The sequence below is a fragment of the Petaurus breviceps genome, unplaced genomic scaffold (assembly GCF_028583685.1).
Source record: "Petaurus breviceps papuanus isolate PSGF00001 unplaced genomic scaffold, PetGlider_PUasm1.0 208, whole genome shotgun sequence".
Taxonomy (NCBI): Eukaryota; Metazoa; Chordata; class Mammalia; order Diprotodontia; family Petauridae; genus Petaurus; species Petaurus breviceps.
This window is the reverse complement of record NW_027185852.1, coordinates 23,182,207-23,206,141: the sequence shown is the minus strand read 5'-3', so window position 1 is coordinate 23,206,141 and position 23,935 is coordinate 23,182,207. Positions and strand designations below refer to the sequence as shown.

The window sequence follows — 23,935 nt, the reverse complement described above, 5'->3', positions numbered from 1 at the left end:
CTATGTCTGGCACTTGACCCACTCTACCACCTTCTAGATGGCATACTTGTCATATTTGCAGATGACATACAGTTGAATAGGAGCTAAGGATGTTTAGCCTAGAGAAGATTCTGGGGACAAGTAGTAACTGTTTTCAAATATTTAACAGGTTTTCATGTGGAACAGATTCTATTCCCAATGCCAACACCCCAGTTCAGATCTGCATCATGACTTGACTGAATGGATGCAATGGTATCCTAACAGGTATTTCCCTGCTCCAATTGATCCTGAAAACTTTTTTAAGACCTTGCCACTGCCCAGATTTTTCTCCTGGTCTTCTGTCTTAATTCCTCCTGCATACCCTCCATACTGGAGGCAATCTTTTGTTCCCTGCACATGCCTCTAAGCTGACATCAAACCATTAATTACTTCTCTTTGGGTCTAGCCATTCGATTAGCTTTCAGTGCATCTAGTTGGACTTATCGTCCTGTCTTCTTCTCACCAACTTATCCATAATGAAAGGCTTTGTAGAATCTGGGCAATCACAACCATAGCATTCGCTCTATCCATCAGTCTGCTGCTTTTGGTAAGCCTATCCCCAGTGCCTGGAATGTCTTCTTCACTAGTTCATGAGGTCATGGAATCATAGCTTTAGAGTTGGAAAGCTTCCTCGAATCTGAGGTGGCTCCAAGCCTCTTTTGCAAAGGGAATTTGTGCATGTGCTTTGTGAAAACTTTGCTTCTTCCAGCTATCTTTGCATTCAGAGTCAGTCAGTAAATATTTATTGAGTGCCAGCTATGAGCCAGCACCGTGCTAAGTGCTGGGGACACAAACAGAGGTATGACAATCTCTGCCCTTGAAGACTTCACAATTTAATGAGGGAGAGACAACAATCTGATGGGGGGGCAGGGGGGGAATACTCATCACAAGGGCGTGGAGAGTCCTGCAGCTGGGACAGCAAATGACCTGAGAGAGTGTGAGTTACAGAGCTGAATTCATCTGACAGAATGAGGAGTTGTGGGAAATTACAAAACCCAGAATATCAGCCAGGTGGAAAACGATGAACACTCCCAGTTGTTAAGCTCTTATTAAGCTCCTACCATGTACAGAACCACGTGAGCAGTGCTAAGGGAGACATCCATGTGAAATCATCTATAATTCCTGCCCTCATTGAGCTCACAATGAAATAGAGAAAAGAGAGCACAAAATGTGAAAATAGCTATAATATAAAATGTTGGATGAGTGAGAGGCAAACAAAATGATATGGGAATCTGAGGATAAAAAAGGTCATTTGAACCAGGACCTCAAAGGAGGGGTGTGGATGTCAATGGCTGGTTAGCATGGTGTTCTACATATAGGGAACAGCCTGAGCAAAGGCAAGGAGGTAGGAGATTGTAGGATGCAGACAGGGGAGAGTGAATCATTTACTTTACCTGGAACAGAGAAGACAGATAAGAATGGAAAGGTATTTGCTAGCAGAGGGAATAAAGGAGGGGACTATATTGTGGAGGTAGAGTCAGCAAGCCTTGACAACTGACTGGATGCCTTTATAGGAGGGTCATGGGGAAATCAACCCCTTCATTAGTCAGGAAGCTTGTACCAAGTCTTTTCTGTGTGCTAGAGGCATTGAAGACTCAAAGACAAAACCAAAATAATCCCTTAGTTTATGCCAACAGAGGAAGCACATATGTTTATACACATACATACTTAAATGTACATTTGTAAACATATATGCAAAACCAGATATAGGATACCTTTGGGGAGGGAAAGGAAATTATCAAATCTCACAGCAAAATTTCAAATGTGTTTCTTATAGTATAGATCAAAGAACTCTAGAATCATACTTAGCAAATATCTGAGTTTAAATCCTGTCCTAGCTACTTACTCACATAAGGACCCTAGGCAATAGGAGCTTCTGTTTCCTCTAGCAACAAAATTAGAATATCTCCTATCCTTATAGTACAGCTCAATTCAACATTTGTGTAGGAGTGTAGCTCCACTGATTAATCTACTCCCTTAAGATGATTTTTGTTAGTTAGGAACAACTCTTGATTCAGTCAATCAGGACCAAGTGTGAACAGGACCTGTACACCTCCTCAAATCAATCAAAGCCATAATGTGAGAGACATAGTCATGCCCTAAGAAATTTGTATACAGTTTCTGTTGTTCAGTTCCTTTTCAGTTGTGTCTGATTTTTCATGACCCCACTTGGGGTTTTCTAGGCAAAGATACTGGAGTGGCTTGCCATTTCCTTCTCCAACTCATTTTACAGATGAGGAAACTGAGACAAACATGATTAAGTGACTTGTCAAAGGTCACATAGCTAGAAGAAGCTAATTCAAAACTGGAGAGTAATTATGAGAGAAGACTCTGGAAACAGAGAGATTGGAGTAAACTTGGAGCAAAGGTAAGGTCCAATACATCTTTGACGGGCAAGGTTAGCCCTCAGCTATGGCAAATAGGGAGATATTGAGGAGAATAATCATCTCTATGGGTACCTCAAAGTGGATATTGACTGAAAAAAATCCTAAGAAAAGATCAGTTTGTCCCTACTTTTCCTTCCAGGTGTTATCTGTCCACAGACACTATAGTATAATCTTCAGTTTCATTACCCAAACATTTCCAGAAAAGTGAACTTTGCCTCATCCACAAAGAAGCCAGGGGCTAACTAGAAATAGATAGAATTGTTGCTGTTTGTCCTTTGTTTCAAAAAGGGTCAATGACATCACAGGTGACATCTTGACTTCCTCATGAATTAGATTTAAGTGAGGCAGAGCTGTACAAAGTCATCAGCCTCACTCTCCCTTCCAGAGCCTTCTAGCGGCAAGACAAAAGTCAGGATGACCAGTGATAGCCCAGAATGAAGATGCACCTTGGCATCTTCAACATCTGACCAAGCTTTAAGTGCTCCACAATGCCTACTTCAGTCACCTTTGAGGTCACTGGAACAAACTGTTCTCATTCACCCATTCCACCAGAGGAAGTCTTCACATGCTTGAGGTAAACATCCCCTAACTCACCAACAAGTTTGAGGACTTTCTGTTATCCTCAACTTCGTTTAGCCAGAATTGTACAGTTAGGTAGGGAGCTAAACCTCTAAGTCTTAAGAATTTGTCTAATTAGGGGCTTAAAGTAACTGGGACTGAACTTATAATTTATCTAAAATGAATTCCATAAAGATGAAGAGGAGGTGGAGCCAAGATGGTGGAGTAGAAACAGGACTTCCCTACAGCTCCAGCTTCTCCCTCTTCCAATACATGTAAAAAAAGACTCTAAACAAATTTTAGAGCTACAGAACCCACAAAGTGACAGAGAGAAACAAATCTCCCACTGAAGGCAGCCTGGCAGGCTGGCAGGAAGAGGCCATCGCACTAAGCTGGGAGCTGAGCCCAGCCCCGCGTGAGCCATGTGGTTTTGGTCCTAGGGCAGCCCTGACCAGAAGCGGCCAGAGCAGACTTCAAGAGAGTGGAGCACCAGCCGCTGTGGTGGTTTCCAGACTTCTCAACCCATAAACGCCAAAGACAAAGTAAAAGGTCAGCGTGGAACTCTGTTGAAACAGGGGTGGACTACGAGGAGCGGACGGTCTTCATATTTACCTGGAGAGGCTTATACAAACTGATGCTGACTGAGAAGAGTAGAGCCAGGAGAAATTCGTACACAATTACAGACACAACGTATGTGTGGCGACCAACTTTCATAGACTGGACTCTTCTCAGCAATGCAGTGATATAAGTCAATCCCAAAAGACTCATGAGGGAGAAGAATATGTGCACCCAGAGAAAGAACTAGAAGGAACTGAGTTTATATCCAGATGGAAGCAAAATACCTCATCTTTTTCCTTTTCTTATTTGGTTTTATGCCCTCTTTACCATTTTTCATTCCATCTGATACAATCTGCTAATGTATAATGTGAAAGTATTTACAGATCCTATACTTGACTATGTGCCACCATGGGGGGGTGGGGAGGGAGGGGGACAAAATGTGAAACTCAAGGAATTGTGGACTTGAATCCTGTAAACTAAAAGTAAACAAACAAATTAATTAAAAAAAAAAGAAACAGGGGTGGACTGAAGATCTCAGTCTGGCTCCTGCCCCCATGACAAGAAGCAGTAGAGGCACTGTGGCCATGGCTGCCCTGTGTGGCTGCCTCAGGAGCTCCTGGACTGCAGATTGTAGGGGGACCAAGAGACCATTCAAAGGGTAATTGCTCTTGCTTTGACCTACTGGATCTGGATCATGGTCTTGGGTGGAGGTCCTGGGGTGTGTGGCCAGGTGCCAGAGCCTGTGGGGGCTGCAGAAAGGGTGCCCTCCTAATTGCTCTGGCAGCTGGGAAAACACCAGTGATTTGGGACAAAGTTTTCTCCATTCTGAAAGCAGAATTCTACCGTAGAAAAGAGCTCAAAAGTCAAGTAATTGACTGGCAACATGAACAAGCAGAGGAAATGCAATCCTATCATAGATTCCTTTTTTGGGGACAAAAAGGATCAAAGCATGGAAGGGGAGGAAGACAAGTAAGTCAGAACTCCTGCATCAAAAGCTCCCAAGAAAAATATGAATTGGTTACAGGCCATGGAGGAGCTCAAGAAGGATTTTGAAAACCAAGTAAGAGAAGTGGAGGAAAAATTGGGAATAGAAATGAGAATGATGCAAGAAAATTAAGAAAAGTGAGTCAACAGCCTGACTGGAGAAAATAACACCTTAAAAAATAGACTAACTCAAATGGCAAAAGAGGCCCAAAAAGCCAATGAGGAGAAGAATGCCTTAAAAAGCCAAATTTGCCAGATCGAAAAGGAATTTCAAAAACTCACTGAAAAGAATAATTTCTTCAAAATTAGATTGGAACAATTGGAAGCTAATGATTTTATGAGAAATCAAGATACTATAAAACAGATACAAACAAATGAAAAAATAGAAGACAACATGAAATATCTCATTGGAAAAACCACTGACCTGAATAATAGATCCAGGAGAGAAAATTTTAAAATTATTGGACTACCTGAAAGCCATGATCAAAAAAAGAGCCTAGACACCATCTTTCAAGAAATTATCAAGGAAAATTTCCCAGACATTCTAGAACCAGAGGGAAAAATAGAAATTGAAAGAATTCACTGATCGCCTCTTGAAAAAGATCCCCAAAAGAAAACTCCTAGGAATATTATAGCCGAATTCCAGAGTTACCAGGTGGAGGAGAAAATACTGCAAGCAGTCAGGAAGAAACAATTTGCATATTGTGGAAACACAATCAGGATAACACAAGACCTAGCAGCTTCTACACTAACGGATTGAAGGGCTTGGAATATGATATTCCAGAGTTCAAAGGAGCTAGGATTAAAACCAAGAATCACCCAGCAAAACTGAATATAATGCTTCAGGGGAAAATATGGTCATTCAATGAAATAGAGGATTTTCAAGCATTCTTTTTTTTTTCTTTTTGGAGGGGGGAAGGTAAGGCAATTGCCCAAGGTCACATGGCTAGTTTTTTGTGTTAAGTGTCTGAGGCAGGATTTGAACTCAGGTCCTCCTGACTCCAGGGCTGGTGCTCTATTCACTGCGCCACCTAGCCACCCTGTTTTTCAAGCATTCTTGATGAAAAAAAAAAAACAGCTGAACAGAAAATTTGACTTTCAAATACAAGAAGCAAGAGAAGCATGAGTTGAACTATTTACATTCCTACATGGAAAAATGATAATTGTAACTCATAAGACTTTTCTCAGTATGAGGACAGTTGAAGGGAATATATATGTGTACACATATATGTATACATGGTGTAGGTGTGTATAAATACTTATGTGAGGGTGTGCATATGTATGTGCATGTATATATAGAAGTCACAGGACGAGTTGAATATGAAGGGATGATATCTAAAAAAATAAAATTAAGAGGTGAGAGAGGAATATATTGGGAGAAGAAGAAAGGGAGAGATAGATTAGGGTAAATTATCTTGTATAAAAGAGGTGAGAGAACACTGTTACAATGGAGGGGAAGAGCAGGAAGGTGAAAGGGAATGGGTCAAACTTACTCTCATTGAATTTGGCTTAAGGAAGGAATAACACACACACTCAATTGGGTATCTTACCCTACAGGAAAGTAGGGGGAAAGGGGATAAGAGAGGGGATGACAGAAGGGAGGGCAGATTGGGGGAGAGGGAAGTTAGAAGCAAACATTTTTGAAAAAGGATAGAGTCAAAGGAGAAAAACAGAATAAGCGGGGGGTGGGATAGGATGGAGGGAAATATATTCTTTCACAATATACCTCCTATGGAAATATTTTGCGTAACTACACATGTACAACCTATATTGAATTGCTTATCTTCCCAGTGGGGATGGGTGAGGAAGGTAGACGGGAAAAAATCTGGAACTCAAAGTTTTAAAAACAAATGTGTATTTAAAAAATTGTTTTTTTTTTTACATGCAACTGGAAAATAAGATATACAGGCACTGGGGTATAGAAATTCATCTTGCCCTACTAGAAAGTTAGGGGGGGCTGGGGGAGGATATAAGAGAGAGCAGATTGGGGGGAGGGGTATTTAGTAGGCTTGCTATTTTGGGGTAGGGGTAGGGGAAAGATGGGGAAAAATTTGTAACTCAAAATCTTGTGGAAATGAATGTTGAACACTAAAAATAAATAAATAAATTGGAAAAAATAAAATAGCTCTGAATTGAAAAAAAAAGATGAAGAGGAAGAAATCAAATACATCTTTGAGGCTGATACCCCTTAGGCTTAAAATGTGCTAATTATTATAACTTTTACTTATTAAGTATCTGCTCTCAAAGGTTCTCATTTCTCTAGTTCAATCCAATGATGTAGACAATGAAATAATTATTATCCTGATTTTACAGATGGGGAAACTAAGACTCATAAAGGGGAAGTGACTTATCCAGGGTCACACAGAGGACAAGTCACACAGAGGCAAGCGTCAGACTAAGTTTATCTGAATAAAAACCCAGAGGCCTTTTCCACTGAACCCCTTGACCTCCTCTTAAGCCTTAGGAAATCCACCTCTAACCAAGACCATTCCTTTGGGAAAGTGTCATAGGGGTTCAGGTAGAGATAGTGAGAGAGGCTGGAATCCAAAAGCAGGGAGGGAAGGAAACTTTGGTCTGGGAGGCCACCTCACAAGAGAAATCATTTTTATGGCACTCTAAAGTTTACAAACCACTGTCTTCATAGGAACCCTGTGAGGCAGGGAATGTAAATATTATCATTACTTTTGAAGATGAAGAAACTCGTATGATAAGACACATAGAGTCCCAGGGTCATTCAAGGTCACAGGCTTAGTAAATGTCAGAAGTGGGATTGGAGACCCAGCCCTCTTGACTCCAGTGATTTTTTCCCCCTGGGAACAATATAAAAATATTTTTTACCCCAATGCAAATATATATATATATATATATATACATATGTGTGTGTATATACTTATATGTACATATATACACACTTATATTTATTCTTGTTAACTTATCTCCTGCCCTCTGGTCCAGAGCTATTCCCACACATCATAAGTTCCAGACCCCACAGTCCCTGGAGCCTTAAACACATGCTGTAGATGGGATGTAGTTTATTTTACGCATAATACTTCACACTTTTGCTCTAGAGATCAAGAATTTTTATTTTTAATTTGGTACCTATTAAGTTTTCCCATCAGGAGAAAACAAGGGGGTGGGAGGGACTAGCAAAGTTGGCAGAGGAGGGGGAAGCTGTACAGCCCAACTCTCCCTGGTAACCATTCCAACAAAGACCTGGGGAAAATATCACAGTTGTGATTGGGAAATGAAAAGAAAAAAAATCAGAATGAGTTATTTTTCTTGCCCAGGTCAGCAAAGGTAGACAGAAGTATGTGGACGCTGTAGAAGGGGTCTAGCCTGGAAGGTTCCTCATGCAGTGCCTTCCACACTGGCACTTAAGTGGAGCCTGTGGCTGTGTATGATCAATCAATCAACAAACATATATTAAGTGACTATTATGTGCCCGGTTTTGAAAGAAGAGGCAAAAGACAGTCCTGTCCTCAAGAAACTTACAATTTAAAGGGAGAGACAACATGGGCAAAAAGACATCCCCCATCCAGTAGAGACAGGTATGATCATGTGAAAGGAGCAGGAAGAGGAGCCAACTGGCAGCTCTGCTGTTTGTACCCTTGTCTGGGCTGCAGATCCAGTGAGGACTGAATTGGGGATCTGCACCTAAGAGTGACTGTCTAGGGCAAGGAAGGGTTGTGGACCTAAGGTAGGAACAGAATCAAACAGCAGCTGGACAGCCCCCAGTCCATTCTGAGTCCTGCAGTTAAGGCAGGGAGCTCAGAACAAGGATAAGCTTGCAGCTCTGTCACTCTGAACCTACAAAGCCTTCCAGCTGACTGAGAGGGGCTAAAACCTGCAGCAGTCTACTGGAGCCCCAATTGGGGTAAACCTATAGTCATGTTGCTCAGACTCAAACCAGGGTCAAGTTCTTGCAAAGCTCAGCCCGAGTGGCCAGCAGCCAAACTTTGCCCTGGATCAGACTGCTTTGAAGTTTTAAGTTCTGCAGCCTCAATCGCCTCTATGGTCCTTGAAGAACACATGATTCACTGCCCAACAAAAGCAGCAGCAAAACCCCACAGAATACAAATCAGGACTGACAGCCCAGATGTTCCTACCAGAAGTGTTCAGAGCCTGGCTCCAACATAAAATCCTACTTGGGGAAATAAGACTGAAACGAGTAAAACAAAGAAACAAAAAATGACCACTAGCAAGAGATATTCTGGTGCCAGAAATACCCAAGATGCAAACCCACAAGAAGGAATATTCAAAACATATAAAAGAAAAGCCTAAAAAATATAGCTTTGATACATGATCAATTAGAATTTAAAGGTAAAAAAATTTTTTTTTAAGTTTTAAAATTATTTTCTAAATGAAATGAGACCCCTAGAGGGAATCACTAGAAAAACAGGAGCTCTTTGAAGGAAAGACTTGAAAGGAGGATTGACACTTTGGAATAAGGGAGAAAAATTCCTCCCCAAGCAACAGACTCCTTGAAAATTAGAATGGAACAATCAGAAGTGAATTACCCTTTGTGTCTTTCTCTCCAACTCATCCTCCCTGAGACAATGAGAAATATTACAACAAAATCAAAAGCCTGAAAAAATAGAAGAAAGTGTAAAACATCTCAAAGCCTCCCCCGACACACACACACACACACACACACACACACACACACACACACACAAACCCACACAACCAACTGACCTGGAAAAGAGATCAAGGAGGGATAACTTAAGAATCAGTGGATTACTTGCCATTAGTTAGTGTAGTGGGCAGAGCACTAGACCTGGAGTCAGGAAGATCTGAGTTCAAAGCCAGCCCCAGGTACTTACTAGCTATTTGATCCAGGACAAGTCGCTTAATCACTGTCTGCTTCATTTTCCTCAATTATAAAATGGGGATAATAATAACTCCTGCTTTGTAGGATTGTTGTGAGAGCTGAGTGAAATAATATTTGAAAAGTTCTTAGATGGTGTCTAGAATACAGTAGGCACTTAATAAATGCTTGTTTCCTTCCTTCATTTCTGAAAGCCATGACCAGGTTTAAAAAAAAACCTGGACGTGATATTTCATGTAATCATAGAAGAAAACCTCCCAGATCTCTTAAAACAAAAGGGGAAAGTGGAGCTAGAATCTAGTGGTTGAAAGAAATTCCCAAATGAAGACTCTCAGAAATGTCACAGCCCAGATGCAGAACTTCCAGGTCAAAGAGAAAGCATTTTCTATATTGCAACCAGAACAGAAGAATTGGAGTACTGAGGAGCCAGTTAGGATCATACAGGAATTAACACCTCCTAATATAAGGAGCAGAGAGCTTGCCTTCTAAAAGGGAAAAACTGCTTACAACCTTAGATCAACATACTCAGCAAAACTTAGTATAATCCTACAGGAGATAAGACTGTATCTTTAATGAAACTGAGGGCTTCCAAGCATTCTTGGGAAAAAAATGCTTAAGTAGAAACTTCAAAAGATAGACACTAGTCAAGAGAAATATAAAATGGCAAATACAAGTTTCCTTTGATAAGTCTTTGTCCGGGTCATACCCACTAATGGCAGGTATTCATTAGTTCTGTCTTCTGGGCCATTTTCTCTTTTCTCTATTTCACTTAGTGGTCTCCTCAATGCTCACAGATACAATTATCATCTCTGTGCTGATGAGTCTACTTATCTAGCCCCAGGCTCTTTCCTAAGCTCCAGACTTACATCTCCAACTGTCTATTGGACATCCCAAACTAGATGTCCCATAGACATCTTAAACTCAACATGACCAAAACTAAACTCATTATCCTCCTCCCCATCTTAACTTCCCCATTACTATTAAGGACATTACTATCCTCCCCGTTATCCAGGCTCACAAGCTATATTTCATCCTTGAATCTTGATTTTTTTCTCACTTCCCATCCCACCATATCCAATCGATTGTCAAGTCACGTTGTTTCTGTCTCTGTGCCATCTCTCATGTACACTCCCCTTTTCTCCTCTGAAGCTGCCACGTCACCACCTTATGTCCGGACTATTACAACAGCCTGTCTGTTGGTTCTTTTTGCCTTGTCTCTTATTGCAATCCATTCTCCATTCAGCTGTCAAAGCAATCTTCTGACTTGCCATCTCACTATCCAACGAACTCCACCGGTTCCCCATCGTTTCCAGGACCAAATATAAAATCCTCTGTTTCACATTCAAAGCCCTTCAAAATCTGCCATCTTCCTACTTTTCCAGTCTCCTTACACATTTCTCACCCTAAATCACCCCAACCTCTGTAATTCAGCAACATTGACCCGGCTAGTCTTCATACAAGACCCTCCATCTCCTGACCATGGACATTTTCTCTCACTGTCTCCCATGTCTGAAATTCCCTGCCTCCTCTTCTTCACCCCTTGCCTTCCTGGTTTTCTTCAAGTCCCAGATAGAATCCCACCAATTAAAAGAAGACTTTCTCATTTTCCCTTAATGTGAGTGTCTTAATCTGGAAATTATTTCTAATTTATTTTGTACAGGATGACCCCAAAATTTTAAGCCTTAAAAATTCAAAGCTGCACTAAGACATTTGGAATATCTCATTTATATATATTTTGTGTTGTCTCCATCACTACACTGTGAGGGTTTGTTTTTTGTAGAGCAAGGTCTGTCTTCTGTCTTTCTTTGTATCTCCAGTGTTTGGCAGAGTGTCTGGAACATAGTAGGCACTTAATGAATACCTTTTCACTGACTGACCGAGATGATCCAAGTTCCCCTCTGAATCCTAATGTTATCAGGGGGTCACAAAAGGAGCTCAGTAAGACCTGGGAATTTTTTTACTCTATTTTAATTATATTAACAGAAGAAAGAAAAGGGAAGGGAAAAGAAATGCATTAGTGTATAAAGGGGAAAGAAGTGTTGGGGGAGTTTATCATCTCACATAATTGGGGTTCATAGGTAGAAGATGATGCAAATGAGGAAGAAGGGATGAGAGTAGCAGGTGAAACTTAATTGAATTGGGTAAAGGAGGGTAGAATTTTCATACTGAATTGGGTGTAGAAATATACTTGACTCAGTAGGGAAACAGGAGGAAATGAGGAGAGGGGAGAGAGGAGAAGGAAGAATGGGAATGAGGGGAAAGACAGATTGGGGAAGGATTAGTCATAAGCAAAACAAACTCTAGCCTTGGAGGGTGGATTGTGAAGAGGGATTTAAAAGGAAAGGAAAAAAGGGAAACCTCTAATTAAAGTCTGGGCAAGGGAAAAAAGAAAAGGGGCTGGGGATTAGAAGCAAATTGCATGGAGCATACAACGCTGATGCTTGAGCACATTCCTCTCTTTCTACCATCTTCTTTGTTAGGAGGAGGGAGAAAACAGAAAGAGGGAAAAATACAATAAGATGAATTGGAAAGGGGCGGCCAGGTGGCTCAGCAAGTAAGAGCACTGGCTCCAGTGTCGGGATGACCTGGATCAAATCTGGGCTCAGATACTCAGCACCACACCCAGAAATAACTGGCTGTGTAACCATGAGCAAGTTACTTAACCCCGATTGCTTTAAAAAAAAAAAAAGATGAATTGGAGGGAAATACACAATTAACAATCATGGCTGTGAATGTCAGTGGGATGAACTCAGAAAATGGAAGAAAATAGCGGGTTAAATTATAAAACAGAAGCCAACAATATGTTGTTTACAAGAAACACACTTTTACACAGTTTAAATTAGGGGATGGAACAAAATCTATTATGCTCCGTCTAACCTAAAAAAGGCAAGGATAGTGAACATGATCTCAGACAACGCAACAGCAATAATTGTCTTAAATAAAAGAAATAAATGAGGAAATTTCATTGTATTGAAAGGTAGTATAGACATTGAATAAAATATCAATACTTAACATATATGTACCCAATGGCATAGAATTTAAATACTTAAAGGAAAAACTGAATGAGTTGCATGGAGAAATGTACAATAAAACTATAATGGTAGGGAACTCCAATGTACCTCTTTCAGATCTAGATAAATCTAACAAAAAAAGATAAAAGAAAATTCAGGACCAGAATAGAATTTTTAAAAAAGTTAGATATTGATCGAGGATTGAAAGGACTATATATATAATTTCTCAGCTATCTATGATCTCTTTACACACATCGACCATGAATTAAGTCATTAAAAACCTTGAAAAACACTTATAGAAAAGCAGAAATATTAAACTCATCTTTTACTGACCACAATGCAATAAAATTATATTGAGTAAAAGCCCAATGAAGAAAGAAGTGAAAAGTAATTAAAGACTAAGTGACTTAATCCTAAATAGGTAGGTAAAAAGAACAAATCATAAAAGCAATAAATAATTTCATTAAAGATGACAATAATGAGACAACACAGCAAAATTTTTAGACAGAGATTCCTTAGTGGGAAATGTATATCTCTAAATACTTTCATCAACACAAGAGAGGAAAAACAGATCAAGAAACTGGGTAACCAACTTAAAATACCAACAATTAAAAAAACAAACATTCAAACACCAAAACAGAAATTCTGAAAATCAAAGGAGAAATTAGAAAAAAATTTGAACAAAAAAATCTCTTTTAATTTAATAAATAAAACTAGGAACTAGTTTTTAAAAAACACAGCAAAATAGATGAGTCATTATGTAATTTGATTTAAGAAACAAGAGAGAGCAATGAGACCCACACAACCACAGACTCTCCTCAGCATATGCATGCTCACATGTGTGTGTGTGCGTGCGTGCACACACGCACCCCCCCCATATCTGTACTTTGTTTATACCAAACACTGGCAAACATCTTGGTAGTCACTCACCTTGAGACAACAAGGGGCAGGATCAGCATCTTCAGCATCCTCATCAGCAGTTCTCCAGGGAATTGGAAGTAACTAATTTCCTAGAAGTGCAAGAAGAAGTATGGATTTCTAGCAGGCCCACACTCACTTGTGTTAACCTAATGTTGTTATATTTATCACATTCTTTTCATGGGGAAGAGGTCATTCTCTAAAGATATCATGGGCAGTTAAAAAAAGGGTCTAAGCCTTGGGGTCAGGATTCCTGGGTTCTGTTCCTGATTTTCTGCATGACATTTGGTAAATCACTCCTTTCTGAGCTTTACTTTCCTCACCCATTAAAAAAATGGGAGATTGGAAAAGATGGTCCTTTAAAGTTGATTCATACAGAGGTTCCCAGGTCTGGACCATAATGAACTAACTTATAGGTCATCTGAGCTAATTCCATTCTACAGGCAAGGAAACAGAGATGGGGACTTCCCCAAGAAACCTTTGAGTAACCTTGGAGCTAAGACCACACCTCAGTACTGTCCAAACCTCTCAACTATTTTACAGATTGGAAAACTAAGTCCCAGAGAGAAGAAAAACAACTTAGCCAGTCACAAAATTACTTAGGAGCAGAGCTGAGACCAGAACCCAGGCCTTCTAATTCCTAGCCTCACACTTTTTCTAGAACATCATGAGAAAATAGCAAGTTAAAATAAAAACAAATTGTCCCCAAACACTGCTTTACAAGGCACTTTATAGCTTTTTTTAAAATTTGGCTTTTTATCAGGAAAAAATCAGAGGAAGAAGTACAAGGAGGCATATTCCCATCTTATGGATGGGGGAACTGAGGCTCAGAAAGGCAAAGGCGTGACTTTCCCAGAATGTCGGAGCTGGAAGGAGACTTAGAATATATGTTAGTGATGGGGAATAAAGGGAGCATAGCCCAGTGGTGGGAAAGCTGACCTCTAGGAAGAAATGGTTTCAGGTTCTGCCTTTGATACATACTGGTCACATATGAATGTGTTGCAGGAAATTCTGTGAGATGATAAATTGAAGAGCGAGTGCCAGTCTGTGTTGATGGAGGGACCTTCCTCACCAGGAATTCCTTTTACCAGTGAAATCAGCGGTCTGATCCCTTCTCAAATTACAGTGATAATAACTACAATATTCACTGACGTAGATGTAGGGTTTCAAGGTGCACCAAGTGATTCAATTGATCAGTCGATAAACATTTGTTTCTTCAATACGATATCTCCTTTCATCTTACAGCAACTCTGTGAGGGAGGTTCTATTCTTACCCCCTTTTTACAGAAGAGGAAACCAAGGCTCAGTGAAGAAGTCATTACCAGAGGGCACACAGCTAGCATCAGGCTATGAAGCGGAGGTGGAGATTTGAATTCAAGTCTGAGGGGCAGGGGTCATCTAGTCTGACTGTCCTGCTATAGATGAGCACACAAACTCTGTCCAGAATGTGGCCCTGGGCCAGCACCCAGGGCCAGTGAGGGTCAGAGCTGGGAGGGATGAGCTCCTGGGACCTCCCTGGGCTCTTTCCGTGCCTTCCCCATCGCACACATGAGCATTGTTTAGGGAAGGGGGCCGTCCAGGGCTCCAGTCCCTGGCTGAGACATCAGACGGCCCCTGGGGGAATCTATTTCAAAGGGAGACACTGAGCTCTCCATCTCTAGCCAAGTGCTTGTTCTAATGTCCACATCCTTCCTGCTATCTCTCTGGCTCGGGAACTGTGGGCCCATCCAAACAGATGGAGAGGGATGCTTGGACAAGAATGGCCCCCCCAGACTGGGCCGGGAACACACAGGAATTCCAAATTTGTTTTCAAGTTAAGCCCTAGCAGCAAACAAATGTTTGGTCCTGTGTTAATGCAGGGGAAGAGCTGGCCCCCAGTTCGTGACAGTCAGCTCCCTCCCTGCTGCTCAGGGTCTGGGGAGAGGGTCCTAGATGGAGTGAGGGTTGGGGGCCGAAGGGACCTTAAAAACCACATAGCCCGTGCTAGAGAGGAGACAGCTGATCCCTCTAGAGCGGAAGTGACCTGTCCAAGGTTCCATTGTTAACAAGAACTTCAGCTCTCAGCTAGGTGGCGCCATAGTGCATAGAGCTCTAGACTTGGAAACAGAAAGAGTTCAAATCCTGCCTAGACATTAGTTGTGTGACCCTGGGCAAGTCACTTCACCCTATTTGCCTCAGTTTCCTCATCAGTAAAATGAGCTTGAGCAGGAAATGGCAAATTTCTCTGGGTGTCTTTGTCAAGAAAATCCCAAATGGAGTCACAAAGAGTCAGATAGGACTGAAATGAATGAACAACAACAAAAGGGATCAGGAAGGGCCCTCAAGTCCAGGACAGATCAAAGGAACTAGGAATGTCTGTCAAGGAGAAGAGAAGGGCTCAGGGCACTTATGGGAGCAGGTGAAGTCTGACCATCTCCCTATTCCTGGAAGGTAGACTTCTCTTAATACTATCCAAGTCAAAGGAATGAATGTCTAATAGTAGAGACTGTTTTTTGCCATAGTAAGTAGGTGGGAAAGGTATATTGAGGGGGAAAGGATCCCTGAAATCACCCTATGCCTGTGCTGTTGTATGATCAGGCTCTCCTGGGCTTCAGGAGTTCTGTGTCTAACAGTCTTGTTTCGCTAAGAAGTTCCAGGATATCTTGAAACCTGCTGCTGCCTGACTTTACATGTAAATCTGGGATACTCTCAGAGCTGTCCTCTTGGGGAAGCCATTTGGTTTCTCTGACCCTCGGTTTTTTCCCTCTGTAAAGTGGGAATTATGAGCCTTGCATTTGCCTCCCTCCTAAAGCTCCTAGGAAGACAAGGCTTTGTACCAGAGAGAAAGGAGTAATCATCATCAGAAAAGGAAGTGGGAGAGAGACAGAGGAGAGATGGCAGGAAGAGACACACAGAGACAGCCACAGAGACAGAAAGAGATGGGAGGAGGAGAAAGAGACAGAGAGACAGAGACAGAGAAAACTAGATGGAGTGCCACAGACTGCTATCTACCAACACACAAGGATTTTTAGGGAGGCCTTTTATGCACAGGATTTATAGGAGGGACTGGACCAGAATGGCCTGGCATGGGAAGGCCTGGATGGGTTAAGATCTGTGGAGGGCACAGATGGAGGGCATGAAATCACCCTGACCCTTCCGATGCTACCTCTGACATGAACAGTGTGACCCAGGGAGAGCCACTTCCTCAGTTTCCTCACCTGCTGAGTGGGAATACTGATACCAGTCCTACTGACCACACCAGGCTGTCATTCAAATTCAATGAGAGAATGGATGTAAGGAGCCTAAATTTCTAAGGGCCATCCCTTGTTATTATGGAAGAAAATTGTTAACATCATTATTACATTCATTATTCAATTCGGTTCAATTCAATTAGTGTTTCTTGAGCACCTACCTTGTGCCAGGTGCCATCCTGAGGATGTAAAGCTGTCCCAGAGCTTAGATTTAGGCGGGGAGGGGAGGTTACAAAAACATCCAGACAAGCACAAAGTGGACAGCGAGAGGATGCACAAAGTGAGACCCACTGAGGGTGGGGGCAGAAAGGTCTTGGGCTCCAGGTGGTTATCTGGAAGGAGCCTGAGGATGCTAGGAGGGGGCGGGGGAGGCGGGAGAGCACCTCAGGTCAACAGGGTGGGGGACGGGAGACACAGCTCGTGCCAAAACCAGGAGGGACTGACCTGGGGCGAGAGGTGCTGGGTCCTCAGGAAGAAGCCCAGGAGGCAGCCTATGATGACAGAGAGCACGGACAGGATGAGCAGCCCATTCCTCCGGCACACATCCTTTACCCGAGCCAGCAGAGCGTCCAAAGCCAGAGCCATGGTGCCCTCTGCCCTAGAGGCAGGGTCCCTATGGGGGGTCAGCCTCCCATGGAGCCGCCCTGCTGCTCCGGGCTCCCCGGGCCGTCTGGGGTCTGGGAAGAACAGCTCTGAACTCCCAGCCCCCCCGGCTGCTTTGCCTGTGAGGTCACCCTTCCCCCCCACAGCCAGGCCCCACTCAGGCTCCCTCCAGCATTATTACTGCTCCAAATGAATGCCCACAATCCTATTATCAACTACATCATTAAGAGCCTGGGAGCAGCTTAGGGAGCCCTGGGAAATTAGAGTAAAGCCCAGAAGGGTGCTAGCAGCATTAGCCAGGAGGCAGGGGGTTGGAGCTGATGACCCCCAGCTCCCTTCCCACTCTCAGATTCTAGGAACCCATGATGCAAAAGCAGAGTCCCCTCTGGTCTGAGGATGGTGCCAATTTCAATAGGACCCATGCATGTCAAGAGGCAACCAACCTGGGTTCAGATTCCATTCCTACAACGAGGGAATCAAGCTAAATGTTTAGTAAGCATCCTTCTGGTGCTAACATTCCAGGATTCTGTGATCAGAGAATCACAGCATTATGGTAATAGTAATGAGTCAATGTCACTACCCCCCCAGTGCTTCATGAGGCTGAGCCCTAGGGGGTCCTACTAAGCTGGAACCAGGGACACACTTGGTGTCAGGGGAGAGATCCAAAGCCATGATGCTCTAAGATCAGGCTAAAGTCAGGAGTCGGGCTAACATCCATAGCCACAACAACAGTCCACTAATGAATGAATTCGGTCATTTTGCTATAATTCTCATCTCAAAGATAATTGTTTGTTTTTTAACTAAAGCCTTCTGGCTGGAACAGAGGGAAATGTTATGTAAGTCTGACTTCCTGTAGGAAGCGCAAGATTTCAGAAAATCAGACATTCTTGGGAAGTGAGAACAACCTTCATTTACTATGGGCCTATAATCAAAGAATATTTCTTAAACCAATGGGCAAGTCCTTTTTTTTAATGTAAAAAGAAATTTGTTGCTGTTGTTTAGTCATGTCCAATGCTTTGTGACCCCATTTGAGGTTTTCTTGGCAAAGATACTGGAGGGGCTTTGCCAGCTCATTTTATGGGTAGGGAAACTGAGGCAAACAGGGTTAAGTGACTCACCCAGGGCTACACAGCTAGTAAGTGCCAAAGGCTAGATTTGAACACAGGAAGATGAATCTTCCTGACACTAGGCCAGGTGCTCTGTGCACTATGGCATCACATAGTGCCCACAAAAAGAAGTACATTTTCTTAATAAATTTTGGTATAGTGAAAGGAGTGACTGTTAGATTTGGAGTCAGAGGATGCAATTCAAATCCTGGTTCTGCCTCCTGCTACATGTGTGACTTTGGGGGCACCGATTAATTTCTCTCAGTTTCCCACTCTATAAAACAGGGGTGGAGAGATTGGAGTCAATGACCCCTCAGGACTCTTCTAACTCTCTGATCCCCAAGATGTCACTGAAATGTTCCTGCGTGAAGCTCCTTCCCTATTGTCCATAGTCCTAGACGTGTGGTACCTCATTCTTTCAATGAACCTCAATATATTTCTTGTGTAATATCATCTGACTCCATCCAGTGTCTCAAAATCATTCTACTCCCCCCCAAGTGACTAAAGATTTATTTATACCTAGCTTGTGTCTTTGATTGACTGATTCAGAGGCAGGCATTCTCACTCCCTAAAAGTATCAGGTCTAGAGAAATTCAATTCAATTCAATAAACATTTATTAAGTACCTACTGTATACCAGGAACTAGGGACAGACATTTTAAAAAGAAAGACAACATCTTCCCTCAAAGAGCTTACAATCTAATGGGGGAGACAACAACAAAAAACAACTTACAAAGTAACTACAATGACATAAATGAAAACAGCACAACAGAGCAGAAGAGGCAGATTGTCTGCTCAGCTGGACCCCTGACTCGCAGTTACTGAAATGAACTAGGTTTTTGCCTTGTCTGCTGCTTGAGGATTCGGAGTGGGGACTCACAGAAAGTTGGTCTGTGGCACATGTAGCTTATCTTTGAAATTAACGTCCAATATGTGTCTTTGATGAGATGCTCTTCTAAAATAGTGACCTTAGCAAAGGGGTTCAGTAAAGGCTCAGTTTAAATGGACAGATTGAGAGTGCCCAGCAGAATGGGGAGCTGGCCAAGGAATCCCACAGACAGACACACACACACGTCGACTTGGACATAGACCTGAGAAATGAGCACCACCCACTCGGGGGCAGAGTTAAGGGGCAATAGACAACAAAATTAAGGGAAAAGAGGCAGCGTGCCTGATCCTCCAAGCACCCCCTGGTGTTAGGAAGGGGATCGTGATGCTAATATTTTTTGTTATGCTGCAACATCCTTGATTTCTATTTCCAAGAACAAGATGGAATAGACTTTGACATTCTGGATCTGGTTTCCAAATTCTAGGAATTAAAGCATGATACCTAACATGGCAGGTGGCACCAAACACATGTAAAGAAAGCTATATGATCGCTATAGTGGCCAAGTTTGGCCGCCAAGAAGAAGTGAAAAGATTCACCTCCCTCCATTCTTGGAAGGAGTGGGGGCCTATGGGTGTGGAACATGGAGTATACTCTCAGATGCAGCTGACGTGCTAGTTTTGCTGAACTTCCTCCTCTCCCTCCTGCCCCTTTATTTTTTTTTGTTTCAAAGGATGGATAACTGAGTAAGGGAAGAGGGGAGGGAAACTATACACATAAATAAAGATGATATAAAAAACATAATGTTGCTGGCTGTGATCAACCTTGGCAGGCAGAGAGAAATGTGCAGAGCCCAGTGGATTCCAAAAGATGTATTTTCTCTTTGCTGAACCTCAGTTTCCTAAAATAGGCTTAGTAATCTCTGTTCTATCAGTTCTCCTAGGTCAACATGGCAAAGTATCTTTATGTAGGTTGTATTTATTTTATATTTACTCATCTGCACCCGTATGGTCCTTCCCCCTCCCTATCCCCACCACCAAGTAGAATACAACCTTCCTGAGGTTAGGGATTGTTTCACTTATATCTTTGTTTCTTCAGTGGCTAGCATGGTGACTAATGGTTTTTAAAATGCTTGTAGAATTAAATTAAAATTAAATTTAAGTGAGGGAACTTAATTAAATTAAGTGGCACAGTGGATAGAGCACCAGCTCTGGAATCAAGAGGATCTGAGTTCAGCTAATGCATTGTTGGTGGAGTTGTGAACTGATCTAACCATTTAGAGAACAATTTGGAACTATGCTCAAAGGGCTATCAAATTATCTTTGACCCAGAGATCACTTCTAGGTCTGTATCCCAAAGAAATCATAAAAATGGGGAAAGAACTCACATGTACAAAATTATTTATCACAGCTCTTTTTGTGGTGGCCAAGAATTGGAAATTGAGGGGATGCCCATCAATTGAGGAAATAGATGAACAAGTTGTGGTATATGAAAGTAATGTAATTGTGCTATAAGCAACGATGAGCAGGTGGACTTCAGAGAAACCTGGAAAGACTTACGTGACCTGATGCCGAGTGAAGTGAACAGAACCAGGCGAACATTGTGCGCAGTAATAGCCACATTATTCAATGACCAACTCTGACAGACTTAACTCCTCTTAGCAATGCAAGGATCTAAGACAACTCCAAAAGACTCATGATGAAAAATGCTATGGAGTCTGAATGCAAATGAAAGCATACTATTTGCTCTCTTTTTTGTTGTTGTTTGGTTTCTTCTTTCTTGTGGCTCCTACCATTTTTTCTCATTGTTCCTTACAGAATAACTGATGTGAAAAAAGAAAGGACCTGAGTTCAACTACAACCTCAGACACTCACTAGCCATGTGACCCTGGGCAAGTCACTTAACCCCAATTGCCTCCCACACCCCCAAATTAAGTGGTCTTAGTAGAACTATACAAAGGTACCTATGAGGGAGAGATCTTGGATGCCCTGCTGTGTGATTTTAAAATTCAGTTTTATAAGGCAAATATTGTCTTTGATGAAAATTGGGGGCGACCTGGGTGAAATTTCTCAGTTTTCTAGATGATGGGAAAATGTGATAGTGTGTATTGTTATCTTTTTATTTCTCCCTTCATTTCCATTGCTGTCATTTTTGGTAAAAAAAAATTCCAAGATTACATAAGAGTGCAGTCCTAATACTGGCCCCCAGAGAACTCCTTGAAAGTAAGAGATTTCCTGATTGATAGTCTAAGAGAGCTTGGGATTACAGAACTGGAGGATGAGTTCATTCAGATTTTCTAAGTGGGTCATTGTCAACCCAGGTCATTGTGGAAATGAAAGCATCAGGCTCAGTCTAAGCCAAGATTACTCTATGGCCATCAGGACAATTTGACTCCAGACTGCATGGGTCCAGGGACCCTCTAGGGACATATACCCTCTTGAGAAAATAGGGAAGGGCTTTGTAGTTCTGGAGGTGAAAAGGATAGCCTTCTCTCATAGCCAATCTCTCACTAATCCTAGATCTCTCCCTGTCCACTGGCTGCCTCCCTCCCTCTGACTATTGTGCTGTAGCTCTCTTCCTTTTTATGACTGAACTCCTGGAGGAGGCTTGCCTACAAAAGGTGCCTCCACTTTCTTCCCTCAAACTCTCCTCAACTCTTCAGTAACGGCTCTCAACGACCACATTGCTTTTCACAAATCCTCATCAGTCTTGACTTCTTTTCAACCTTTTGTCAATTGCCCTCTTGAAGAGGGGTGTCTACCCCATGCATGTGAAGACTTCTCCCGCCCCACAGACCTGGGTGGCAGATGACAATAATTTATTCCAAGGACCGTGAAGGTGAATGAAGCTGGAGCTGTGGGGTGCTTAGAGCTTCGCCACACATCAAAGGTGCCAAGGTGCGCCCCAGGCCCTTGCCAGTCATCTTGACTTTGGTCTTGCCACTGGGCTTCAATGACTCTGCAAGAGAGAGCGAAGCAGAGGACTTTGTGCAACTCTCCCTCACTTAAATTCAATTCACACAGGAGATGTCATCTGGTGATGTCATTGGTCTTCCCTCAGGGTTTTCATGGCAGGACTCTATGCCAGTTGTCCTACCTCTCTGACCTTTTCTTCTTAGTCTCCTTTGTTGCAACTACATCCAGGTCGCATCCACTAGCTCTGGGTGTACCTCAAGGTTTATTTCTGGACCCTCTTCTCTTTCTATATGATTTCTCTCAGTGTTTCCATCTGTTCCCATAGATTCAATCATCATCTCTTTGCTGGTGATTCTTACTTACCCAGCCCTAATGTCTCTGGTGGCCTCTGATTTCAAATCCCTGGCTGCCCATTAGCCATCTCAAACTGTACATCCTGCAGCCATCTTAAATTAAACATGTCCAGAATGGGACCTTATCTCCCTCCCCCCACACCTCACCCCTGCCCGAGCCCTTCCCTTTTCTTATTTAAGGAAGGGATATTATTATTATCAAGAGACCAAACATCCTCCCAGACTCCCAATCTCATAATCTGGTGTCCTTCTCAACTCACCACTCTTTCTCACCTGGAATGTCCCGCCACCCAATACCCAATAAGTTGCTGTCAATTAACACTTATTAAGCACCTACTACTATATGTTAGGTACTATGCCAAAGTGCAGAAAAGCAAGACAATAGTTTCTGCTCTCAAGAAACACATAGGCGAATGGGATAGACATTATGCAAACAAGTATTTTTGTTTTGTTAATTTTAAGCATGTTTTTAAGTTAGTGCAGGGAGCTGAAAAATTCCTTCTTTCCCCAGGTTTATTATTTCCCCAGGTACTGAAGGAGGAGGATTGACCTCTCCCCTCTCTCCCAATCAGGCTGCTTGCAGCTGTTCAAGTGTTTTGAAAACCCTTTACAAGGCCAAAGGGCCAATCCTGACGTGATCTTAGCAGGCCTTCTCTGTGGACTGTTTGTACAAGAGATTTCACTGGACTCCACAGTGTTCCTAAACACACACAATGGTACACTTTTCATTCTCTATTTTTGGTGACCTCCTCCCATCCCACAGGGCCTTTTCACTCCAACCAAAGAATGGGTTGAGCTAAAATGCAGCCATCATGTGCTGGGACTGAGCTGGCTAGCTCTGGAGGCCTGAGAAAGAGGGAAGGTTCAGGGAAAACATGATTTAGAGGGGGAAACTGGAGATAATCAACAGAGAAAAAGCACTAGCATTAAGGGAAAGCAGGAAAGGCTTCCTGGAGAGGGCAGGATCCTGAAGAAAGCCAGGGAAGCCAAGAAGCCAGGCATGGAGGACAGTCGGAGCAGATGCCTCGAGCCAAGAGGTGGTGTCCTAAGTGAGGAGCGGCAAGAAGGCCAGTGTCACTCCATCAACCAATCAATCAACAAACATTTATGAAGTGTCTGTTATATCCCAGCCACTGTACTGAGTGCTGAGGCTACAAAGAGAGGCAAAAGACAGTCCCTGCCCTCAAGGAGCTTACAATCTAATGGAGGAAACAACATGCAACAAATATATACAAAGCAATAAATAGGAAATAATTAACAGAGAGAAGGCACTGGAATTAAGAAAGGTTGAGGAAGGCTTCCTGTAGGAGGTGGGACTTTAGCTGGGACTTACAGGATCCAGTCCTGGATCACAGAGTGCCTAGAAGGGAGAAAGTCTGGAAGGACAGGAAGGGGTCAGGGTATGGGGGCTTTAAAAGCCAAACAGGAAATTTTATGTTTGATCCTGGAGGCTACAGGGAACTACTGAAGTTTATTGAGTAGGGGAGATGACCCAGGGAGGGCTTTAGAAAGATTAATCTGATGGTTGAAAGGACGATGGACTGGAGTCTGGAGAGGCCTAATGGAGGTGGACCAGCAGCAGGTTATTTTAACAGGCCAGGAGTGAGAGGATGGGGGCCGGTTACCAGAGGGGGGCGCAGC

General features: G+C 42.6%; 1 protein-coding gene across 2 annotated transcripts in view; it reads right to left on the bottom strand.

Annotated features, from left to right (window-relative positions):
• Nucleotides 1–17,077, bottom strand: part of SLC1A7 (solute carrier family 1 member 7) — an 84,867-nt gene extending 67,790 nt beyond the window's left edge. For both annotated transcript variants that reach the window (XM_069093316.1, XM_069093318.1), the window contains exons 1-2: nucleotides 16,937–17,077; nucleotides 13,275–13,354 (exon numbers count right to left, since the gene is read on the bottom strand). In XM_069093316.1, the coding sequence (XP_068949417.1) occupies nucleotides 13,275–13,354; nucleotides 16,937–17,077 (221 nt within the window). The remainder of the gene's footprint in view (nucleotides 1–13,274; nucleotides 13,355–16,936) is intronic.
• Nucleotides 17,078–23,935: the final 6,858 nt, after the last annotated feature.